Here is a 19322-nt window from a genome sequence, read left to right as displayed (position 1 = left end):
CCGGGCTCGGAGCTCGGCAGAGGCGAGAGCCGGAGCTGAGACCCTTCTTCCCTCCGCCCCCTTCCCGCCCTCCAGAGCTCGCCCCGCTCCCCGCCCGCTCCCTCCGCATCTGCCGGGAGCATCCAACCCTGCCCCGATCGCCGCTGACAGGCGGGGGACGAAACGTGGGATCCCCGCTGGAGAAAACCCCCAAAGCTCCTTCCCGGGAGACGGGGATGTCCTTGCCCCGAAGCTTCCTCCCAGGAGAGGGGGATGTCCTTGGCAAGCAGCTTTTCTTTTTGTGCGTGTGCGTGCTTTGCTTTATAAAGAAAGGAGCCGCGAACATGAAGATGCGGGCAAACAAGTTTTATTTAAGAGCGTGGACAAACATTTGGCCACGCGGGGCTCAGGGGATGGGGAGGGGAAGGCAAACACAAGCAGGGAAGGTTTCATCGTTATTGCGGGCTGGTGTTGCACAGTGTGCCCGGGTAGGGCTCTGGAGAGACAGGCACCGCACATGGGCAGCAGAAACAATGATTTTCACAAGCGGCAGCGCGTTCATTGAATGACTTCATCATTCAGGTCCTCTTGAAAACAAAAGAGTGCGTTGAACGCGTGTATCAACACAAGAGCACACAGCTGTTCTGTTCAAAACCCAGCACCTCGACAAACCCTTAGGCTACAAAAGGATAGCTCATCTCGGGCTCCTCACCCCCCTTGTGGTTCCAAGAACTGGTTAAATCAAGCTGTTGGTGAGTGCCTCTCTAGGCTGCAATCTACTTTACATCAGCCTGCCAGCTGTGCTGAAAAGCAAAGCCTGAACGGAAATCAGAGACATGTATGCTCAGGATCTGCTGAGGGGTAATTATTTCTTGTTAATTGGAGGTAGGTCTGCTTCATTTCTTAGACCTGAGTGTTGAAAAGTCATTTCCTACTTTGAAAACTGACAAGTTGCAGATGAGAAAAGTGCTAATTGGACTATAAGTATAATAATCCTTATGGCTGTATTGCATTTAAAATCCAGTAAGAGCTACTATAGAGACAGATTGCTTTGATCTTATTTATTTGAAATCAAAGATTAGTGTTGGTGAGTAGAAACTATCACTGGTGAGAGTGGAGTGCTTGGTCCTTATAGAAAAGGAGTTTATCTCTCTGAGATGGGAGGAGAGCAGAGTGGACAAGAAATTGGCTGCTGTGATCCATTTCACATTTTGGCAGTCAACATTCTGAAAGCAGCCATGGTGAGCTGAGTAGGTGCTGAGTTAGTCTGGAGTGGGTTTTGTTTTCAGAGAGTTCCCCTCCCTCTGCCATGCTGCAGTAGCTGTCACCAATGCTGACCTGGATTGCCATGGGGCTCCTTGCTTTATTTTCATCCTGAGGGGGTTCTCTGAGCTTGGCTCAGCTGCAGTTTCCTCTCCAGGACAGAAAGCAACAATCCTCTGCTCTCCAGCCTCAGGAAGCCCAGGATTTTCCCAGCTTTTTCACCCAGCAAAGCAAACAGCTGAGCCATGTAGGTAACCAGATAGGATGGCAGCAGTAGCGTCCTCAGGATGTTAAAGGTCTGGAGCAACAGGCAGCCAAAATTCCAGGTGAGAGAAGAAAGTAAGGAGCACAACAGCTGGGGAAGAAAAGGAAGAACAGAATTGTCACTGCAATGATGTTTTTGGAAGAGGTTCCATTTTCAGTGAGATATACAGGATTTTGAAACCACCAGTGCTTGTTCCCTTCCCTCACCCACCCAACACAACCAACAAATGTTATGTCCTACAAGAGACAAGCTCAAGCTGCTGTGCTCAAGTTGATAGTTGTACATATGAGGGATTCTAGGAGAACCAAATGGTACCCTAGACAAGACCAAGCTCATTGTTAGCACTGTTAGCTTTTGAAAAACTAGGAAATTAATTAATGTTAAATAAATTGTTACTACACTGATTTGGTACCACCTTGGTGGTGTTAATGTTCTTAAAAATGTTTTCAACTGAGGTATTGCTGATGCCATGCTAAAGTTCAGCTTCAGGGTGTGTTAGTCAAAGAACTGCAGCAGTTTAAGATGATCCCAGTCCTTGGCTAGTCCAGCCTAACCAAGGTTAGCACTCCAGCTGAACTGGTGGAAGGAAACTTGAGTGAGTACCTCAGTTGCTGCAATTCAAAAATCCCAGCAATGTAATTGAGCAGACACGACTGGGAATAGTGACAGTGGAGGCACAGAGCAGCTTTCCCTTGTGAGCCCCTTCTGCAAAGGAACAGACAGTCAAGGCACAGGGAAAGAGAAGACATGAGACATGAAGCTCTTCCACTGCTTGAAATTTATCTTTTGGGATTTGTGTAAAGCCTAAAAGGATTAGGGTTGCTGTGTTTGCAAAGAGACTTCTGGCCTCAGTTCTTATTGAGCAAGTGAAATACATCTTATTTTCAGTCACATGCTCCACTGTAAGAAATCTGAAGCAACTTTTAAAAGTATGCAATATCAGCCATAAATACCAAGAGAGCTTCTACACACAGTTGAGTTAAACTTCTTATCTTAGAGGAATAAGTAGCAAATTTTGCCATTTTAAATGCAGTTCTCAAGGACTTTTAAAATATGCATATGTACCCTTAAATATACACACACACATATTCATGATAGTCATTCTGCACAATTTTGTGTTACCTTTACCTTGTCTACAACAGGAGTCATCACAAATAGGGAAGGTAGGAAATAAAACTCCCTGTTAGTTATTAACCAGGCAGAAACCAATCTTGGAGTTTTGTCTTGCCCAAGAGGCCTCTGAGTCAGGCAGAAGTGAAAAAAGTCAGAGCTGAGGGACAAAAACAGTAGATTTGCAAGGAAGCAGCCTGGTCCCACTACTCACCATCAGGATGTTATAGAAAATGCTCTTTTCAGCATGGGAATACCTTATCTTTTGTCTCTGGGACCAGCTGTTTGAGGTGACAGCAAGAAGACTTTGCTTTTGGCTTTTGGGATTTGAGCTCAGATAAGCAGGCTTGGGCCTCAGTCTTCCCACAGTTCCACTGGATTGTGACTCCTCTTGCATCTCTGTACTGGATGCATCACTCTGATTTTCTTCCTCTGTTAGTTCATCTTCAGAGTCAGAATCAGGCTCGTCAGGAGATTCTTCCTTAATCTTTTCTGTGCTGGGCATCTGTGCTAGAAGCAGGTTTAAAAAGAACATGTAAAACGCCTGTATGTGATTTTTTTTCCATGGCTGCAAGACTTGCACATTCCATCTAAGAGCTGGACAAGGTTCTTCTGAACTTTTTCCAGCTGAAATAAAGGCTTTTCAAACCAAACTAGACTAAAAGGCCTTTACAAGTGTTTAATTTTAACTAATTAGCTCTTAATCAGCAATTATATTAAAGGAGGAGCTGGAACACTACCTTTTTACTTGTGCTTGCTGTAAACTACCATAAAAGAAGTAGATATGACTGAATTAGTTAGAAAGTTATTAAAAAGAGTACATTACTTTTATAACTGAGAAAAGCTTTAATGTTCTTATTCTGTAAATATGCTGGTATGTAAAAATTTAGTAATGTGTCTAGTCTTACTGGTCAAAATGTAATTTGTGGAGATGGTTGGAGACCTGGTGCTAACAGCAGTCACTACAGGGCCAGAAATTGTGAATGTAAATATAGCAAGAATAACCTGAAAAATCTCCTTCAAAACATCAAGAGAATTACCCTGTCCAGACAAAGCCTGAGCACTCAACTGCAGTGGAAGGATGTGACACAGCTATGTAAAATAGATATTTTGTCACTGCTTTTCAACTTCCTCAACTGGGATTAGAATTTTTTTCTCCAGCATTAGAGCACAATAGTAAGACTTTATCCTCACGAGTGCAACAAGCAGCTTATTATTAGTCTAAACCAAAGCCTGTTATTGGTTGCTGACATGGTAGAAGAAAGAATCAGGGATAGATTGGAAAAACAAATTGGCAAAATACATAAATAAATGAAAATGCATATCCTGCTTCCTTCAAAACTTTTCATCAGTCTCAACATAAAAGAATTCCTTACCAGCTCCCCCAATAAAAGCCTTTGTGCCCTCCCAAAAAAGAGAGGTGCAAGAGAACTATGAGGCTAGAATTTAAAATGTACATAATTAGAGGATTAGGCTTGCTTTCTGGGGGATTTTTGAAATAGAAACCTATAAAAATTACTTATCCTTTGTCTTTCTTAAATCAAATTACTGCTGATAAAAAGGGAATGTGTAAGAAGGGTAAGCACAAGCATTTTTAACAGAAAAGCATAATAATTTGTTTGGGTTTTTGATATGCTACCGCCAGTACTAACAAACCTTTAGCCTCCTCCTGTGACAAGTGGCATTAACCTAAAAATAGGCAGCAGGGTGCTTTAGAGAGGAAGTGAACTTTATGCAGCAGCATTTTACCTGGTCAGCTGCAGAACTTACCTTCATTGAGCAGCACCTGCAGCCAGATAATGGCGATGATCAGCAGCATTACAAACGGCAAACAGAACCAGAAGAAAAGCAGAGGAAAGGTCAGCTCGTTCACCAGAGGAACCAGGGGATACCTCATGGCTTGCTTCAGGTTACACTAAGTTTAGAACAGCCCGACTGCTCCCCTTTCTAACCACCTTTTAATAACTCTCATTGCAGCGCTGGTGATCACAAGAAGAGGAGTGATAAATCAGCAAAGGGGACAGCCCTGTGCTGGGCAGGGAGCAACAGGGATTAACAGGGGATAAGAACAACTGAGAAAGGCCAATCAAATCAGATGTTTGCTTCAGCTGCTATTTAAAGGCTAAATACACATTAGGAAGCTTTAGAGGCTTATGTTAAAACTGTAGTTATAGTTCTTGTCTTTGGATATGGGGAGGCAACCAAGTGCTTTGACCACTTTGGGTAGCCAAGGTTGCCCTCAAGAAAAAAAAAAAAGATTGAACCCTCCAGAGAGGTGTAGAGGATGAGCAGTATAAGATACTTCTCCCGTGCTCTTACCCAATGTAGAGCACCAGCATGTCCCATATAGACTCTATTTTTAACCTACTCTGTATATCCTCATCTATTAGTTCATCCTTTAGGGAAATAAACCTTTATATTTTAATTGCCCTTCTGTTTCTCTTCCCTCCAAGAAAGGCAACTAGCACATTTCATAGGATGAGTGTCGATAAAAGTATTGTTTAAGAGTAAAGGAATTCAGTAGTGATCAAAGAAGGAGCCCGATATGGGACTTGATAACTTGATATTCATCATGCTGTGGCTTTCTCCTTCAATAAAATAAATCCATAATCTTCTGCTTACCTTACAGAGGGTTGTTTGGCTAGATAAATTGTTTGTGTAGCTTTCAGGAGAAGAGAGCAGTGATGTAAATGCACATTACAAATGATTGCCTGCATTTAATGTTCTTGCTCGTGAGCGTGTGTTTATGTAGTAACAGCCCCTTGAAATGAGTCTTTTAATCCCAAGATCTAAATGAACTCTGCAAATTCTTATTAATTCACATTAATAACACCTTTGCAAGATAAAAGAAAGCTATTAGCCCTGCTCTGTGCATTGGGTAAACAAGTGAGAAAAGCCATTAATGCCCTGAGCTTCAAGGATGCTTCAATATTTGAGTCCCCATTTCACTCAGTGGGGGTGGCAGGCTGGGGGCACCTCGGGAAATCAGGCTGTTGATAGTTTATCTACAGTGCTGAGAGAGATGGAAAGGAGCTGAAGCTGTGATCTGTTTAATTTTAATGACGAATTTTGTCTCTTATTCACATCACTGGAAGCCCCTGGAGTCCACGCTGGTTCTCACTGAGCTGAGCCAGCCTGGGATGTCCTTGCTGCCACGGCAGGATGGATCCCAGCCTGGAACCCCATCTTCCCAGGAAATGGGAGTTGAAATAAAGGGGAAAGGCCCTCCCCATTCCCTGCACCTCCAGAGGGGTGGCTGGTAGCACAGGAGTGGCAGATGCCTGGGCTGTGTCAGTGACCTCCTGGGCAAGTGGCACAGCCCAGGGCTGTGGGGTTTCACCTCCACACAAGCCACAGCCATTGGGGGAGTTTCACAGCCCAAGTTTAAAGGGCAGGGGGGCCCTATGTGAACGGTAGCAGGGGTACAGCCCAGCCCAGGCTGATGGTCATACCCACAAAATTGGATTTGTTACCTGGCATACAACAAGCCAATAATGACACACTTGAACGAGACATTGCTTATTTCAGAGTTGCCCCAGTCCGAGTACTCAGAGATATTCCACAAATCCAGCACACAGCCATGGACTTTCCCTGCTATTATTTATACACAGAAATTCAGAGTTAGTGACTTTCCAAGCACAGCCCCTCTGTTAGGACTGGTTAGTAAGTTCCATGCAAGTTTCATCAGCCCAGCCAATTTCTGTGCATTCTCAGGGGAAGGGTCTTTTTCATTATTATAATGAACATGTTCAGCTCTAGGACACATGGGCCTTGAGTGTTTTTCCAAGTTAGCAATATATAGATAGCTATACATCAACATTTTCATTTGCTACATCCTTAAAGCTTGTTAGCTTCAGGATGTCCTTGGCTAAGGGATGATTCTGCTGCCTGTACCACTGGTAAGGTCTCCTTTCTTGCTCATTAGGCTTGAAAGCCCACAAAGGTCTTGCATCAAAGAACATCCCAATCTAAGATAACCTTGGCATGCTCCACCCTGCTGGTGGACAGTGCTGACCATGAGGCAAGTGTGCCCAGGGGGCCAATGGTCAATGTCCCAGGAACACTGAGGCCAGCAGGAGCAGGAGGGAGATTCCTGCCCTGTTCTGGGCACTGGTGAGGTCACCTCGAGTCTTGTGTCCAGGCCTGGGCCCCTCAGCTCAGGGAGGACAATATCCAGGGCTGGATGAGGCTCTGATCTAGTTGACATGGTTGTGTTCGGTCATTAGTTGGACTCGGTGATCTCAGAAGCATTTTCCAACCCAAGTGATGCTGTAATGGATGCCAGCAGGTTGGAATAGATGATTGTCCCCCTCCAGCCTGCTCTAGTGAGACCCCACCTCACACACTGCACACAGCTCGGCTGCCTCCAGCACCACATGGACACGGAATTGTTGGAGCAAATCCTGAGGAGGCCACGGAGCTGCTGAGGGGACCAGAGCACCTCGAGACAGGCTGAGAGAGCTGGGGCTGCTCAACCTGCAGAAGGGAAGGTTGTGTGGAGACCTCATGGCACATTTCCAGCGTGCAAAGGAGCTCCAGGGAAGCTGGGTGGTGACTCTTCTTCAGGAGCTGTAGTGACAGGACAAGGGGGAATGGGTACAAACTGAAAGAGGGGAAATTTAGGTTCAATACTAGGAAGAAATTATTTTACTGTGAGGGTGGGCAGGCCCTGGCACAGGGTGCCCAGAGCAGCTGTGGCTGCCCCTGGATCCCTGGCACTGCCCAAGGCCAGGCTGGATGGGGCTTGGAGCAGCCTGGGACAGTGGAAGGTGTCCCTGCCACGGCAGGGGGATAGAATGGGATCTTTCAAGGTCCATTCTATGATTCTGTGCTGTATTGGTTGCTTCCTTTCCCACCGATTAGGTCTCCTCTCCTGCTGGGTAGGCTTGGAAGCACACAAAGATCTCACATTACGGAACACACCCATTTAAAATAACCTCGATCATCTCAAGGCCGCGCGCCCCGGAACCGCCGTGCGGGCCCGAGTTCCCGGCCGGACGCGGGCGGGAGGCGCGCCCGCCATGGCGGCGCCCACGCGGGTGTTCGCGTTCCGGGACGCGCGCTGGGTCCCGGACCCGGTGCTGGCGCCGAGCGCGGCCGTGCGGAGCCCGCAGCCGGCGCCGCTGATCATCGACAACGGCTCCTTCCAGACGCGGGCGGGATGGGCCTGCCCCGACCCCTCGGTCCCCGCCGAGCCGCTGCTGCGGTTCCGCTCGCTGGCGGCGCGGAGCCGCGGGGCCCGCGGCGGGGCCGGCGCAGAGACCCAGGTTGGGAACGACCTGGGCAGCCCCGAGCCTCTGCGGTGGCTGCTGCGCTCGCCCTTCGACCGCAACGTGCCCGTCCAGCTGGAGCTGCAGGAGCTGCTCTTCGATCACGTCTTCCAGCGCCTCGGCGTCTCCTCGCAGGTACCGCGGGCCGCGGCTGAGCCGCCTGTGGATCCATCCCGACATGGTTGGGGTTGGAAGGGACCTCGCTCCACCCCCTGCCATGGGCATGGATAAATTCCACTGCACCAGACTGCTCCGATTTCCATGCAGCCTGGCCTTGGACACTTCAGGGATGAGGCAGCCGCAACTTCCCTGGGCAAACTGTGCCAGTGCCTCTCCGCCCTCACAGGGTGGAATGTTTCTTAGTATCTAATCTAAATGTACTCCCTTAAAGTTACTGTTGGGTGGTGTTCTTATTACTCGTGTTTACTGACCCCTTGCATACCCAGCTGTGTTGAGAGTTTCTTCTCAAACCATGGAGCCCTTTGCCTTCATGACAGCACCAGTTTGATAGCTTTACCCAGAGTGGAACTAAACTTTCACTGCTTTTCACTCATATCATCATTGCATAGATTTTGGTAATTTAGATTTTTAATAATTTATGTATGCCATTAAAAGTCCATTTTCCTCCATCATTATGAGTTTATTCTTTGATTGAATTAACACTGACGTCTTTTTTACCCCCTTAAACACTAGATATAATTTAACTCTCATTATTAATACCCTGCACATAAAGTGTTTTCTCATGCCCATTTTGGAGGAATTTTTTGCTGATGCTTAAAAGAAGCAGCAGAGATAACTAACCCTGGATTTTTCCCTTCATACTTTTGTTACTGTTCTTTCCCCTTTCTCTCCCAGGGTTGTGTGGATCACCCAATTGTTCTGACAGAAGCAGTTTGCAATCCTCTGTACTCAAGGCAAATGATGTCTGAGCTCTTGTTCGAATGCTACCAAGTACCGAAAGTGTCCTATGGTGTGGACAGCCTGTACAGTTTTTATCACAACAGGAGGCAGAACTGGCCCTGCAGTGGTTTGGTGATATCCTCAGGGTACCAGTGCACACACATTTTGCCAGTCTTAGAAGGAAGGTGAGTTCTGTGTCTTTTATCTCCAGTGCAGCCACTGGCTTTTCAAGTGATGGAAATACCTGTTCCTCCAGCCCTGCACTATTAATTCTTGTATTAATTTATACTAATGAGTTAAAAGCAAGTCTGCAGATTTTGCTAAGTTCTGTTGAGTTTTGAATTGAAGAAGCAATGCAGCTCTTGTAAATGTTGTGTTTTAGTTGCTAATTATGCCTTAATGTGTACTTTGAAAGGGAGAAGGGGATATGTGCCCCAAGTGAAACTGGGCATTAGAAAACATACTTTAAGTTTTAAAGCAGCTTTGGGACAAAGTGAAGTGCTCTGTGTGTGAGGCTTCTGCAGTGCTTGAGGCTTTTATCATTCTGGTTATTCTGCTACATTGCTCTACTTTCTCTTTTTACTTTTTTTTTCTCTTTTTTAATCCTTACTGCAGGAGATGGCTTTATTATATCTGGTAACTGCTTCAAATTGTCAAGGTTTATGCTTGTCCGACCACGAAGTGTTAGAAAGGTTAAAAACTATTTTTAGCGCCACCACCCATTACTTCTCTTGTTAGAACAGAACATCTCTTCGCTGTAGCCAAAATTATTAAATATTTGGGCTTTTTCTGAAAAGCAGAACAGAGTCTCTCAGAATAAAATAGTGAGCACAGCAGTGATTGTGCTGTTGCCTGAGAAAAGCAGGCGTGTTAGATTCTCTGGAAACTGAACCTTGAAACATTTATCTGTGAATATTCATCTACAGAAATCAAATAATTCGGGGGGAAGCAGGAGCTCTGTCTGGTTTCCTGTGAGTTCCCCCAGTCTGAGCTGTGTCTGTTTCCTTTGAGGCTGGATGCCAAGAACTGCAAACGCATTAACCTGGGGGGTTGCCAGGCTGCCGTGTACCTGCAGCGGCTGCTGCAGCTGAAGTACCCCGGGCACTTCGCAGCCATCACGCTGAGCCGCATGGAGGAGATCCTGCACGAGCACAGCTACATCGCCCAGGACTACATAGAAGGTAAAACCAGCTCTGATTCACCACCAGGTAGTGCTCACCCACACTTAGTTTGTCCTCTCTACCCCTTGCTCCAGAGTTGGCTTGAATTCTTCCAGAGATATTCTGCTTCTGTTTTGCTTTCTTTGCTGTAACCTGCCTCATAATTAACAGTGATTTAATATTTAAAATTAAGATATGAATAAAATTTAACTACTACTACTACAAAATAATCTATATTGGTTCCAATTTCTCTGTGGATAAAAATTATGATGGTTCAGCAGAAAAGAATTTTAAATGAGCTTATTGTTTCCTTTATACGTCAGCAAAACCCCTGACTTGGTTAGGATTTCTGTGTTTTGTATCTGCTTTAAGGTTTCCGAAATTGCACAGACATTTCTCACGACTTTGTGTGAATTAAATAAGTTTTAAAATTTCCGTGTCAAATGTCATCTGAAGTACTGCCTGAAGAAAAATGTGTTTTTTTTAATTTGTCACTTGTGAATGAGCCTTCCTTAGAAATGTGTGAGAGCTCTCCTTTCCTTTGGGCAGAGAGTGTGCACTTGCACTTTGTAGTACTTAGTATTTCCTGGAGGTCAGAGCACTCAGAGCTGCCAAGAGGTGACAGAATTCTGTGCTTGCACTATTTTTGCCTTCTTTCCTCACCTTTCATCCTTCACGCGGATCGTTGTTTTGGGCTGCCAGAACAAAAAGTTCCTTTGCTTTCCAAATGCCCAGAGCTGCAGAAGTGGAGGTGCCCAGAGTACTACGAGAACAATGTGCACAAGATGCAGCTGCCTTTCTCCAACAAGCTGCTGGGCAGCACTGTGGCATCCGAGGAGAAGCAGGAGAAGAGGCAGCAGCAGCTGCGGCGGCTTCAGGAGCTCAATGCGCGGCGTCGGGAGGAGAAGCTGCAGCTGGACCAGGAGAGGCTGGACAGGCTGCTGTATGTGCAGGTAATGAAGGCAGAGTTTTGGTGTGGGATCTTGGGAGGACAGCAGGCTGCTCTCAGAGCTTTATCAGAAGGTCACACATCATGGTAAAGAAGCTGTGACTGTCGTGGGTGTTCTCTGATAGGAGCTTGCCAAGGTTACTTGCGAGATAACAGAGATTATTGATGCAGGGGATGTTTTCAGTTTCTGAACAACAAATACTGGGAAATACTTCAAATGTGTGCACATCATAGTCTCTAGTCATGCAAGCAGAGTGTCTGTACATCACTGCTGACTGCTGTGATTGCCCTGTCTTGTTCATCACAGCTAACTCTGATCTGTCCACAGGAACTTTTAGAAGATGGTCAGATGGATCAGTTCCACAAAGCTTTGGTGGAGCTGAATATGGACTCTGCAGAAGAACTTCAGTCTTACATCAACAAATTGAGTCTGTCTGTTGAACAAACGAAGCAGAAAATCCTGCAGTCAGAAGTCAATATTGAAGTAGATGTTGTGGACAGCAAGCCAGAGGTAGGATGTTCTCACCAAGTTAATCCTCATTCTATCTCTGAAGGAATTAAACTTCTGTGCTTGAAAATGTGAGAGAATGTCCTGAGACAACCATCCTTAATCATCATTAGCCTCCTATTAAAGATGCAGAGGAACCCATCAATCTTTTTGTTAAAAACAGTATTTGTTTTCCTTTCTGTTCTCCCCCTTCAGGTGCAGAGAACTTTATGGTAAACAACCAACCCTGCCTTTATTGTAGCTGTCTGTTTTTGGTGCATTTAAGCAGCATGTTCTGTTCTGGTTCCTTAATGAAGGAAGGACTAATTACTGCACTTGGGTGTTGGAGTTGTCTTGAAGATGAGAAGTTCCTTGTCTGCTTTGCCAGACTAACACAGGCCCAGCACACAGCAGCTGCTGCCGAGAGGTGTTCTAAGGCTGGTTGTGCATGTGCTTTTATTTGACTTTCTGGTCACATAAGACAGAGCTTTTTAGCTTTATCAGCCTCTGTTCAAGGAAGAGGTAGAGAAAAAATCCAGAAAATTGAAGCATAGAGGAGAGATTCTTATTTACATTGCCCAGAGAAGCTGTGGCTAGCCCGTCCCTGAAAGTGTTCAAGGCCAGCTTGGAGCAAGTTGGGACAGTGGAAGGTGTCCCTGCCCATGGCAGTGGGTGGAACTGATGAGCTTTTGAGTGTGGTTATCAGTGCAAGAATCAGAATGATTGTGCTTCAGCAAGAATCAGGGAGATGATGGGGCTTATCATTCTGGTGAAGAACCTTTCTGCCTTCTGTCAAAAGAAGATGTTCTAGAAAAAAGAGAATTGAAAGATTAGCAGTTACCTGTGATTTTTCTCAGTGACTGTGCTTAAATTCCAACATCTCCCACACCCTTGCTCTTTGCTAGGTGCAATCTCAGACCTCAGAATGAATCCACAAGCTTTGTTATTTGGTCTGTGCCTTGAGAAAGCACTTAGAATTATCACAAAATCCTTTTGTAAGACCGGGTGTTCACCTGTGTTCTGTGTATCTTTTTGGTTTTGTCTTTTTGCTTTTTTATGTAAGTTATAAAAAAAAATGCATTTAACAGGACATCACCAGACTACATTTTTTGCTCTAACAATGAACGCTTTAAACTGGAGTTTGAGAAATTCAATTTGGTTAAGTAGATATATATACTTAAGAATTTTTGAAGGATGTAATTTTAGCTCACCTGGCATTGCAACAAATGTTTCAAGTTTAAAATAACCAAAATAAATATTTAGCGACAAAATCCCAGCTGTAACATTGTAGCACAAAAAAAAGTGAAGATACTTTAAAAGCTGCTCCTACCTCACAACCGGAGTCTTGTAGAATTTTGAGTGATGTTTTTCATTAGGAAAGAGCTTTCAGGTCTGTGTAACATAAAAGGGGGTTTGGTGCATCCTGTGAGCAAATAGCAGACAGTTGAAACTCTCAAAAATTGTGTGGTGGCTTTGTAGCTAGCAAATATTTGTTTTCCAGTCCCACACAAGCAAAATAGAGAATTTAATGGTAATTATAGACCAATTAGAGATGCTGAGAGGGTACCCGGTTTTAAACAGTATAAAAAGCTGTTTTACTAAGTTTTAATATGCTGTTATGCTTAGGACATGGCTGCCTGGGATCCTGGCAGTCAGCCTGGTGACTGAGGTCTGGATTTCTGAGCTGGCATTGGGAAAAATTCATTGGAAGTGTTTGATTTTTGTTTTGTTTTGATTCATGCTTTGCATGAATGTCTGTATTTCTGTTTCCTGGGCATATATGCTTTCAGGCATGTTAAAGAGTTGATATTTGGGGAAACTTGAGTTTTCCTGCCATGTCACCAGAATTGAAATCACACCTGAGCTAACCTACCATAACATACTTGCTCTGTTTCCAGACTCCTGATTTGGATCCAATGGGCAGTGAACAGTCCCTGGAGGATGTGGAAAGTATTAATGAGTTTGAGCCTTTATTTGCTGAGGAGCAGCCTGAAGTTGAGAAGCCTGTTGCTGCAGTGCAGGTTTGGTTTCTTTGTTTACACCTCGTGCCAGGGGTTTGCATCCCAGTTGTCCAGCCAGTCTGCTGACATTTCTCCTCATGCAAACATTGTTTGCCTGCTCTTGGAAGAGATGCTGAAACTACCTGAACAGGACATTGAGAGAGAAATCCTGGCAATCTTAGTTAGTGGTTTAGGAAGAGAATTCCCTCTGGGCTCACTCTGCAGCAGTGCCTGGTGTAGCAGTGCTGTGTTATTAAGGGAAAAAAGTTCTGCTCTGGTGTTTTTGTCTGTGATCCATAGCCTGATATCCCAGTGGACACAGCTTTCAACTTGTGAGGTTGAGCCTTAGAATTAAGTGAATTAAGAAGAATAAATGATCAGAAGCATCCAGCTCCCCTGACTTTTTTGAACCTGTAACATAATGCTGTTTGTCTGTGGGAGCGTTACCATCTTGGTTTTTGTACAGAATTGTTTGGAAACGTTGCTTTTCCTAGAATATTACTGTTCTTTAACATAATTCCCCTCTACTTCTCAATGTTTTTAAAGCCCGTGTTTAACCTGGCAGAGTACCACCAGCTTTTCCTTGGCACTGAAAGAATCAGGGCTCCAGAGATTGTCTTCCAGCCCTCCCTGATAGGAGAGGACCAAGCTGGTGTAGCAGAAACAATGCAATACGTCCTTGAGAGGTGAGTTTACAGAACTATTTACTTCAGAAAAGCTATTCTTCGTTTGATAGCAGCTTTTGAAATACTGAGGGATTAGCAATAATTTGAGAAAATATGTTGAATAGTTCTTTTTTGGTGGGATTGAACATTGCAGGTTAGACATGGCTTCCTGAAAGCCACGTGTAACTCTGCTTGTTTTAAGTCAGTGAGTCTACAAAGTTTTTTGATCAGTAACCCCATCAATGGAAATTTTTTGAGCACACACCTCTAATATATGTATATTTGTAAATTACAGCTACTAGTAAACTAATGTATTATGAACGTTTTAAAACATACACAAAAATAGGAATTAAAAAATGAGATAAAGGTGAAATAAACATTATTTTAATGTATTTATCAGTTTATTTTCCTGCACCCCACTGGATTGTTTTGCACAGACCCCACTTTAGAGATCCCTGGTCCATCTCATTATTGAGGGAAACAACAAATGCTTGCAACAGTGAGCTGGCAGTCTCTGGTTTTGGGAGACCAAAATTTTAAAGTTAAATTACAGGCACACCTGCTGGACATTTCCAGACAAATTAGCATTGATGAAATATCACCCCTGAACTGTATGAACATAGGAGATCACGTTTTCTGAAAGATAAGAATTCCAGCCCTGGGAAAAAATCCAATTGTTGATTTATGGCATACTGAGTGCTTTCAGAATTTTTTCTGCCACCCCCTTAATATCCAGAAAACAAAGCTTTTCGTGCTAGAAAAGTGAAGTTTCTCAAAGTGAATCCTGGGACAAGGTATCAGTGTTCCCCACAGCTGTGCCAGTTCATAGGGCAGATGTCCTTGAGAAAGGCTGAAGCTGTTCTTGTTCTTCCCAGGTATTCAAAGGAACAACAGGCTATCCTTGTCCAGAATGTTTTCCTCACTGGTGGAAATACAATGTACCCTGGACTGAAAGCCAGAGTCCAGAAGGAGCTCCTGGAAATGAGGCCATTCCAGTCATCCTTTCAGGTGTGTGTACTGCCATGATATTTATTGAACAGCCTGTTCTTCTGTGTTCAGATGTAATCAGGTGAGGTGCAGAGCAGGGGTACTTAGAGTATGGGCATGGAGAGGGTTTAAGGCAAGACTCTGCAAACAACTTTTTGACCTGAGAAGGTGCAGGTTAAGCAAAGATTTGGTTGAAGACAGCGTAGTTAATAGGAGAAAGGAAAGTCTGCTTCTGCTAAAGGACCATGCATACAAAAGCATGTTTGCCTGGAATTTTGATTGCTTAGGAATTGATAACAAGGTGAAAACACACTTGAACCCATTTCTAGCATTACTCTTTCTGAAAGACACTGAGTAATCAGCTCAAATTTCTGAAACTCACTTGTCTGTCTCATATACCATTGTATATGTAGGGTAAAAAGGGCTTCCCTTTCCTGTGCTGAATTGACATTGTTGTGCTTTTCTTCCATCCAGGTTCACCTTGCTTCCAGCCCTGTCCTGGATGCCTGGTACGGGGCTAGGGACTGGGCACTGGAGTACATGAACCGTGAGGAAGGCTGGATAAGCAGGAAGGACTATGAGGAGAAAGGAGGGGAATACCTCAAGGAACACTGTGCTTCCAATGTCTATGTCCCCATCCGCCTCCCCAAGCAGGCCCCACGGGCAGCAGAGGCTCCCAGCAGAGCCTCGGGCACAGGGAACCCCAGCGAGCAGGCATAGCCCTGTCCTTGGCACCCGCAGCAATGCAGGGAAGAGTTCCTGGTGTGCAGCAGGGCGGAGCCTCGCCGGCTGCTGGGAGCACTGAGATCCCATCCAGGTGCTTGGCCAAGGAGGACGGGACACGCTGGCACGGCCAGAGTGCTCAGTGCTGCTCACACACAGCAGCTCGTGGAGAGGAAAACTCCCTCTTAGAGACTGTCATAGAAAGGCTCAGGGGTTTTGGAGAGTGTATGTTTTACAGCTTTTTTTAAAATGTAATCGAATGTCCTGGTTGTGCACGGTTTTTATCGCAGCTGGGCTGTACCAAACCAGGCAGCCCAGCAGGTGTCCCCCTCGCCCGTCTCACCATCGTGTGTCGGGACATGTCGGGTCGTGCTGCAGGACACCAGCGGGGCTCAGCTCAGCCCCGCCTCCCGAGGCCTCGTGTTCCGTCTCGTTCCTGCTGAGCCACCACCAAATAACCAGTGGGTACTTCTTATCTCCGTCGATATCAGAGATATTGATGTTGTGGTTGAAACTGGAGAGCTGGGCACATAAAGACACAACCAACCCTCCATAAAGCACAGTGCAGAGGCACTGCCAAGCCTTGTGCCTTGTGCTGCCCTGGAGTGTTGGCTGAGCAGGGCAACTCTGATGAGACTTTTTGATCAAAAGTTGTAGCAATAAAGCAAAGCTTTTTGCTTTACCACTAATTTCTGTGTTTCAGTGATTTCACCTCTTTAGAGCTATGAGGATGGATTTGATTGGTTGTACCTTGCTTAAAAACAGGTTTGCAGCCAGAGCCCTGGCCTGCTGTACAATATGTTCCAGCTTGAATTTGCCTGGGGATTCAGCTGTCACACTGAACAACTTGTTGCTTTCCCAAAAGAATAATCTGTACTGAATGCTGAACCCAAACCTAAGGAGACTCTGTAACTTTGGCAAAAGCTGGAAAAGGCAAGGTAATGGGGAAAATATCCAGACTGTAAGTGATATAAAGAAGGTGTAGAGGTGGTGATTTGGTGTCCCCAGGGGCTGCAGAGCATCAAGGTAAGTTGTCACCTGGCAGATTCAAAGCAAAGAACATGAGGAACTTGCTGGTGCTGAAGTTGATTGCCACAGGATATTTTTGGATTCAAAAGTATTACTGAGATTTATGATTTTCTAAAGAAGAGAAGTTTGTGAGCAAATATTGAGGTCTCACCTGTGCATTGAGTGTTCTTCAGCGAGCCTGTGGGGGGAGGGTTGTTGCAGTTCCTGTGGCACCCAGCACTGGCCAGTCCCAGGTGGGAATACTGGTCTTGGTGGCCTCTGCCTGCTCCTCACAGGCTGTAGGGCAGGGCAGGAGGAGGGAGCTGCCTGCCCCCAGGTGACCTCAAGTTTGGATTATTGATCCTATCCCTGGCTGCCTGGAGGCATTTTTTAGGACAATTAGAATTCTGTGGGTGGTAAAGAATGTGGAAAAACGTGCTGTGCTGAAACCAGCGAAGTTATACCAGAACACGTCTTTTCTGATCTCAGTGACCTGGAGTAAATGATGTCCCATTGCTATTTGACCCCTTTCTGACCCATCTCGAGCTACTTTAGGCAGAGGGACTACCCAAGGTATGGAAACAGTTCTGATACTTGGTGTTGCCTGCTAAAGAGATAAGTGTGTTGTACATAAAACTGTTCCAGAAGGAGGGCCTGAAAGGGCATCTGTAGTGCATGATTATGTGACTTCTAAATCTTTGGCCAAATCGTGCCAGCCACTTCTCTTGCATTAAGTCAAAGCAGAGCAGTCTAGTTCTGCAAAGAGGTGCCAGAGGAGCTGCTTAAATAGCTTTAAGGAAGCAAAATTTTGTAATCTCTTGAATATTAGCTATTAGTTTGTTACTTTGTGCCACGGTAGCCAGAGTAACTGATGAACTTGGACAAGGTGATCACTGTCACAGGCTGATCTGAGTGTGCTGGTGGCCATTCAGGTGCTTGAAGCATGAATGTTGCAGAATGGGATGAATTTTACTCATTTCAGTTCACTTCCCTGGTAATGACTTGCTGTGGTGCTACCTGAGCATTGGTGCTGGCAGGAGAGAAATGGAAGGAGGGTGTGGTGCTGAGGGCAGGAGGCCTCAGTGGTGTCATTTTGGACTGTAGTGTTGGAGTCCTTGAGGAGCTTCACCACTGTGACACTTGTGGCAAGGTTTTCTCATCCCCATGTGAAGAATTTGGTTGTTTTCCATGTAAGTGGGACAGGGCTCTCCAAACCCAGAAGGGGCTTGGGCTGTCTCCTGTCATTGGTTTATGCTCCCTGAGAGGGGAACAGGCCAAAAGGCACCTGCAAGGCTTCTTTTTAATGGGACTTTTGGTTGTGTGAGGAGCAGTAGGAGGAATAATAATCCTGCTGTGGACAGGAATCTCAAAGTGCTGCTGTGAGGACCTTTGGCAAGTGATGGCAGGGCTGCTGTTGAGTGAGCTGCTGTGCCAGCAGCCTCAGAATCATTGCTGTGTTTATCCTGGCAGGTGTCCTCCAAGCTCACCCAGGGCAGTTGCCAGGTCTGAGATGGTCAAGTGGTTCCCATTTGGTCCTTGGTAAATTAAGTTCAAAGCAACCTGTAACCTGGTTATACAATTCAGTTATGCCCTAATTCAGGTCAAAGAATACGAAAGTACAATTTCACAGCAGTGCTGAGTTTGGTCTATTTAAAAGAGAGCTCAAACTGGGTCCCACCTTTCACAGGGTCCCTAAGATCTGCTCTGGCTGGAAACACCACGTCAGTGAGCAGCCCTGGAGACTGAGCCTCCATCACGTGTCCCATGTCCCAGATTTCCTTTGGAGCTGCCAACGAGCCTCGCTTTGGGGCTTCAAGGCTTCTTATGCTTCCTGTGCCACAGCAACTTCAAACATGTTCTTTGCTAAATCTCTGCTAGGACACCAAGATTAGAACTCTCTGCTCCAGTTATTAATCTCTGGAATACTTAATGTGCTGTGTAAGACAGCATCTCGGAAGAAAGAGAAGATGCCCATGAATTGTCACTTAAAATTTAGGATTATCCCTCCAGAGACAGCCTACAGTGATCCTCTGGCAGTCAGTCATAAACCACAAGTTTTGAAGCCTGTGTGGGATGAGCAGGGGAGAGGAGAATGCTGTAATGGATTTAACATTATCCCCGAAGTCATATGGTGGGATTTCCACACGATGGTTCCAAACGCCAGGCACAGAGCAGCTGTGCTGATTCCCATTGCTCACTCCCACTGCTCTGTGCAGGCAGCGAGTGCTCCCTGAGCATCAGCTGCACCAAAACTGGGCTTTAAATGCCTCAGACCCTGAGCATGGCTTGCCAAGAGTTTTTCAGGCTCCTTTCATTCCTTTTCAGGCACTGAGTTTCCTGTATGTAGTTGACAAACACCTTTTCCCCCTCCTTGTTCACACGATCTCAGACCTCATGGTAGCAAGGTGTCCTAGTTTCAAGGGATTTTTTTGTTGTTTAATTTTAAGTTCTATTGCTTTTTTCACACCCTTAGGGATCTTTTCTTTCCCCTTTCAAGCAGTGAACTTGGTTCCCATTTTCTAATGCAGCAGAGTCTGTGATGAAAACCATTTTCAT

At 45.4% G+C, this 19322-nt stretch overlaps 2 protein-coding genes across 3 annotated transcripts; one reads left to right on the top strand and one right to left on the bottom strand.

Annotated features, from left to right (window-relative positions):
• Nucleotides 1-339: 339 nt before the first annotated feature.
• On the bottom strand, nt 340-7262 carry ADIG (adipogenin). Of its 2 annotated transcripts, XM_088175082.1 has the most exons (4): nt 4388-7262; nt 2828-3127; nt 2636-2730; nt 340-1597 (listed from the first exon to the last, which is right to left on the bottom strand). In XM_088175082.1, exons 1-4 carry the CDS (start codon nt 4512-4514, stop codon nt 1349-1351), a joined length of 771 nt encoding a protein of 256 aa, XP_088031208.1. In that variant the 5' UTR covers nt 4515-7262; the 3' UTR covers nt 340-1348. The 2 variants fall into 2 exon arrangements, with proteins under 2 accessions (XP_088031208.1, XP_088031207.1); XM_088175081.1 differs by lacking the exon at nt 2636-2730 and having other exon boundaries at nt 2832-3127.
• Nucleotides 7263-7621: 359 nt separating this feature from the next.
• ACTR5 (actin related protein 5) lies at nt 7622-16447 on the top strand. Its single transcript, XM_014884041.2, has 9 exons — nt 7622-8022; nt 8743-8972; nt 9799-9968; nt 10683-10900; nt 11225-11407; nt 13282-13404; nt 13930-14069; nt 14924-15056; nt 15510-16447. The coding sequence occupies exons 1-9, from the start codon at nt 7639-7641 to the stop codon at nt 15753-15755; spliced, it is 1827 nt and encodes a 608-aa protein (XP_014739527.1). The 5' UTR covers nt 7622-7638; the 3' UTR covers nt 15756-16447.
• The last annotated feature ends 2875 nt before the right edge of the window (nt 16448-19322 follow it).

This window comes from Sturnus vulgaris, chromosome 17, assembly GCF_052056855.1.
Source record: "Sturnus vulgaris isolate bStuVul1 chromosome 17, bStuVul1.hap1, whole genome shotgun sequence".
Classification (NCBI taxonomy): Eukaryota; Metazoa; Chordata; class Aves; order Passeriformes; family Sturnidae; genus Sturnus; species Sturnus vulgaris.
Note: the sequence above shows the minus strand (reverse complement) of the source record. Positions and strands in the feature narration are given on the sequence as shown.

Coding starts and splice junctions, on each gene's coding strand:
- ACTR5 (XM_014884041.2), top strand. CDS start 7,639: ATGGCGGCGCCCACGCGGGTGTTCGCGTTCCGGGACGCGCGCTGGGTC. Junction 9,969..10,682: donor CGCCCAGGACTACATAGAAG/GTAAAACCAGCT, acceptor CCAAATGCCCAG/AGCTGCAGAAGTGGAGGTGC. Junction 11,408..13,281: donor TTGTGGACAGCAAGCCAGAG/GTAGGATGTTCT, acceptor CTCTGTTTCCAG/ACTCCTGATTTGGATCCAAT.
- ADIG (XM_088175082.1), bottom strand. CDS start 4,514: ATGAGGTATCCCCTGGTTCCTCTGGTGAACGAGCTGACCTTTCCTCTG. Junction 3,128..4,387: donor GCAGGTGCTGCTCAATGAAG/GTAAGTTCTGCA, acceptor ACCTGCTTCTAG/CACAGATGCCCAGCACAGAA. Junction 1,598..2,635: donor TGACTCCTGTTGTAGACAAG/GTAAAGGTAACA, acceptor TTTCTTCCCCAG/CTGTTGTGCTCCTTACTTTC.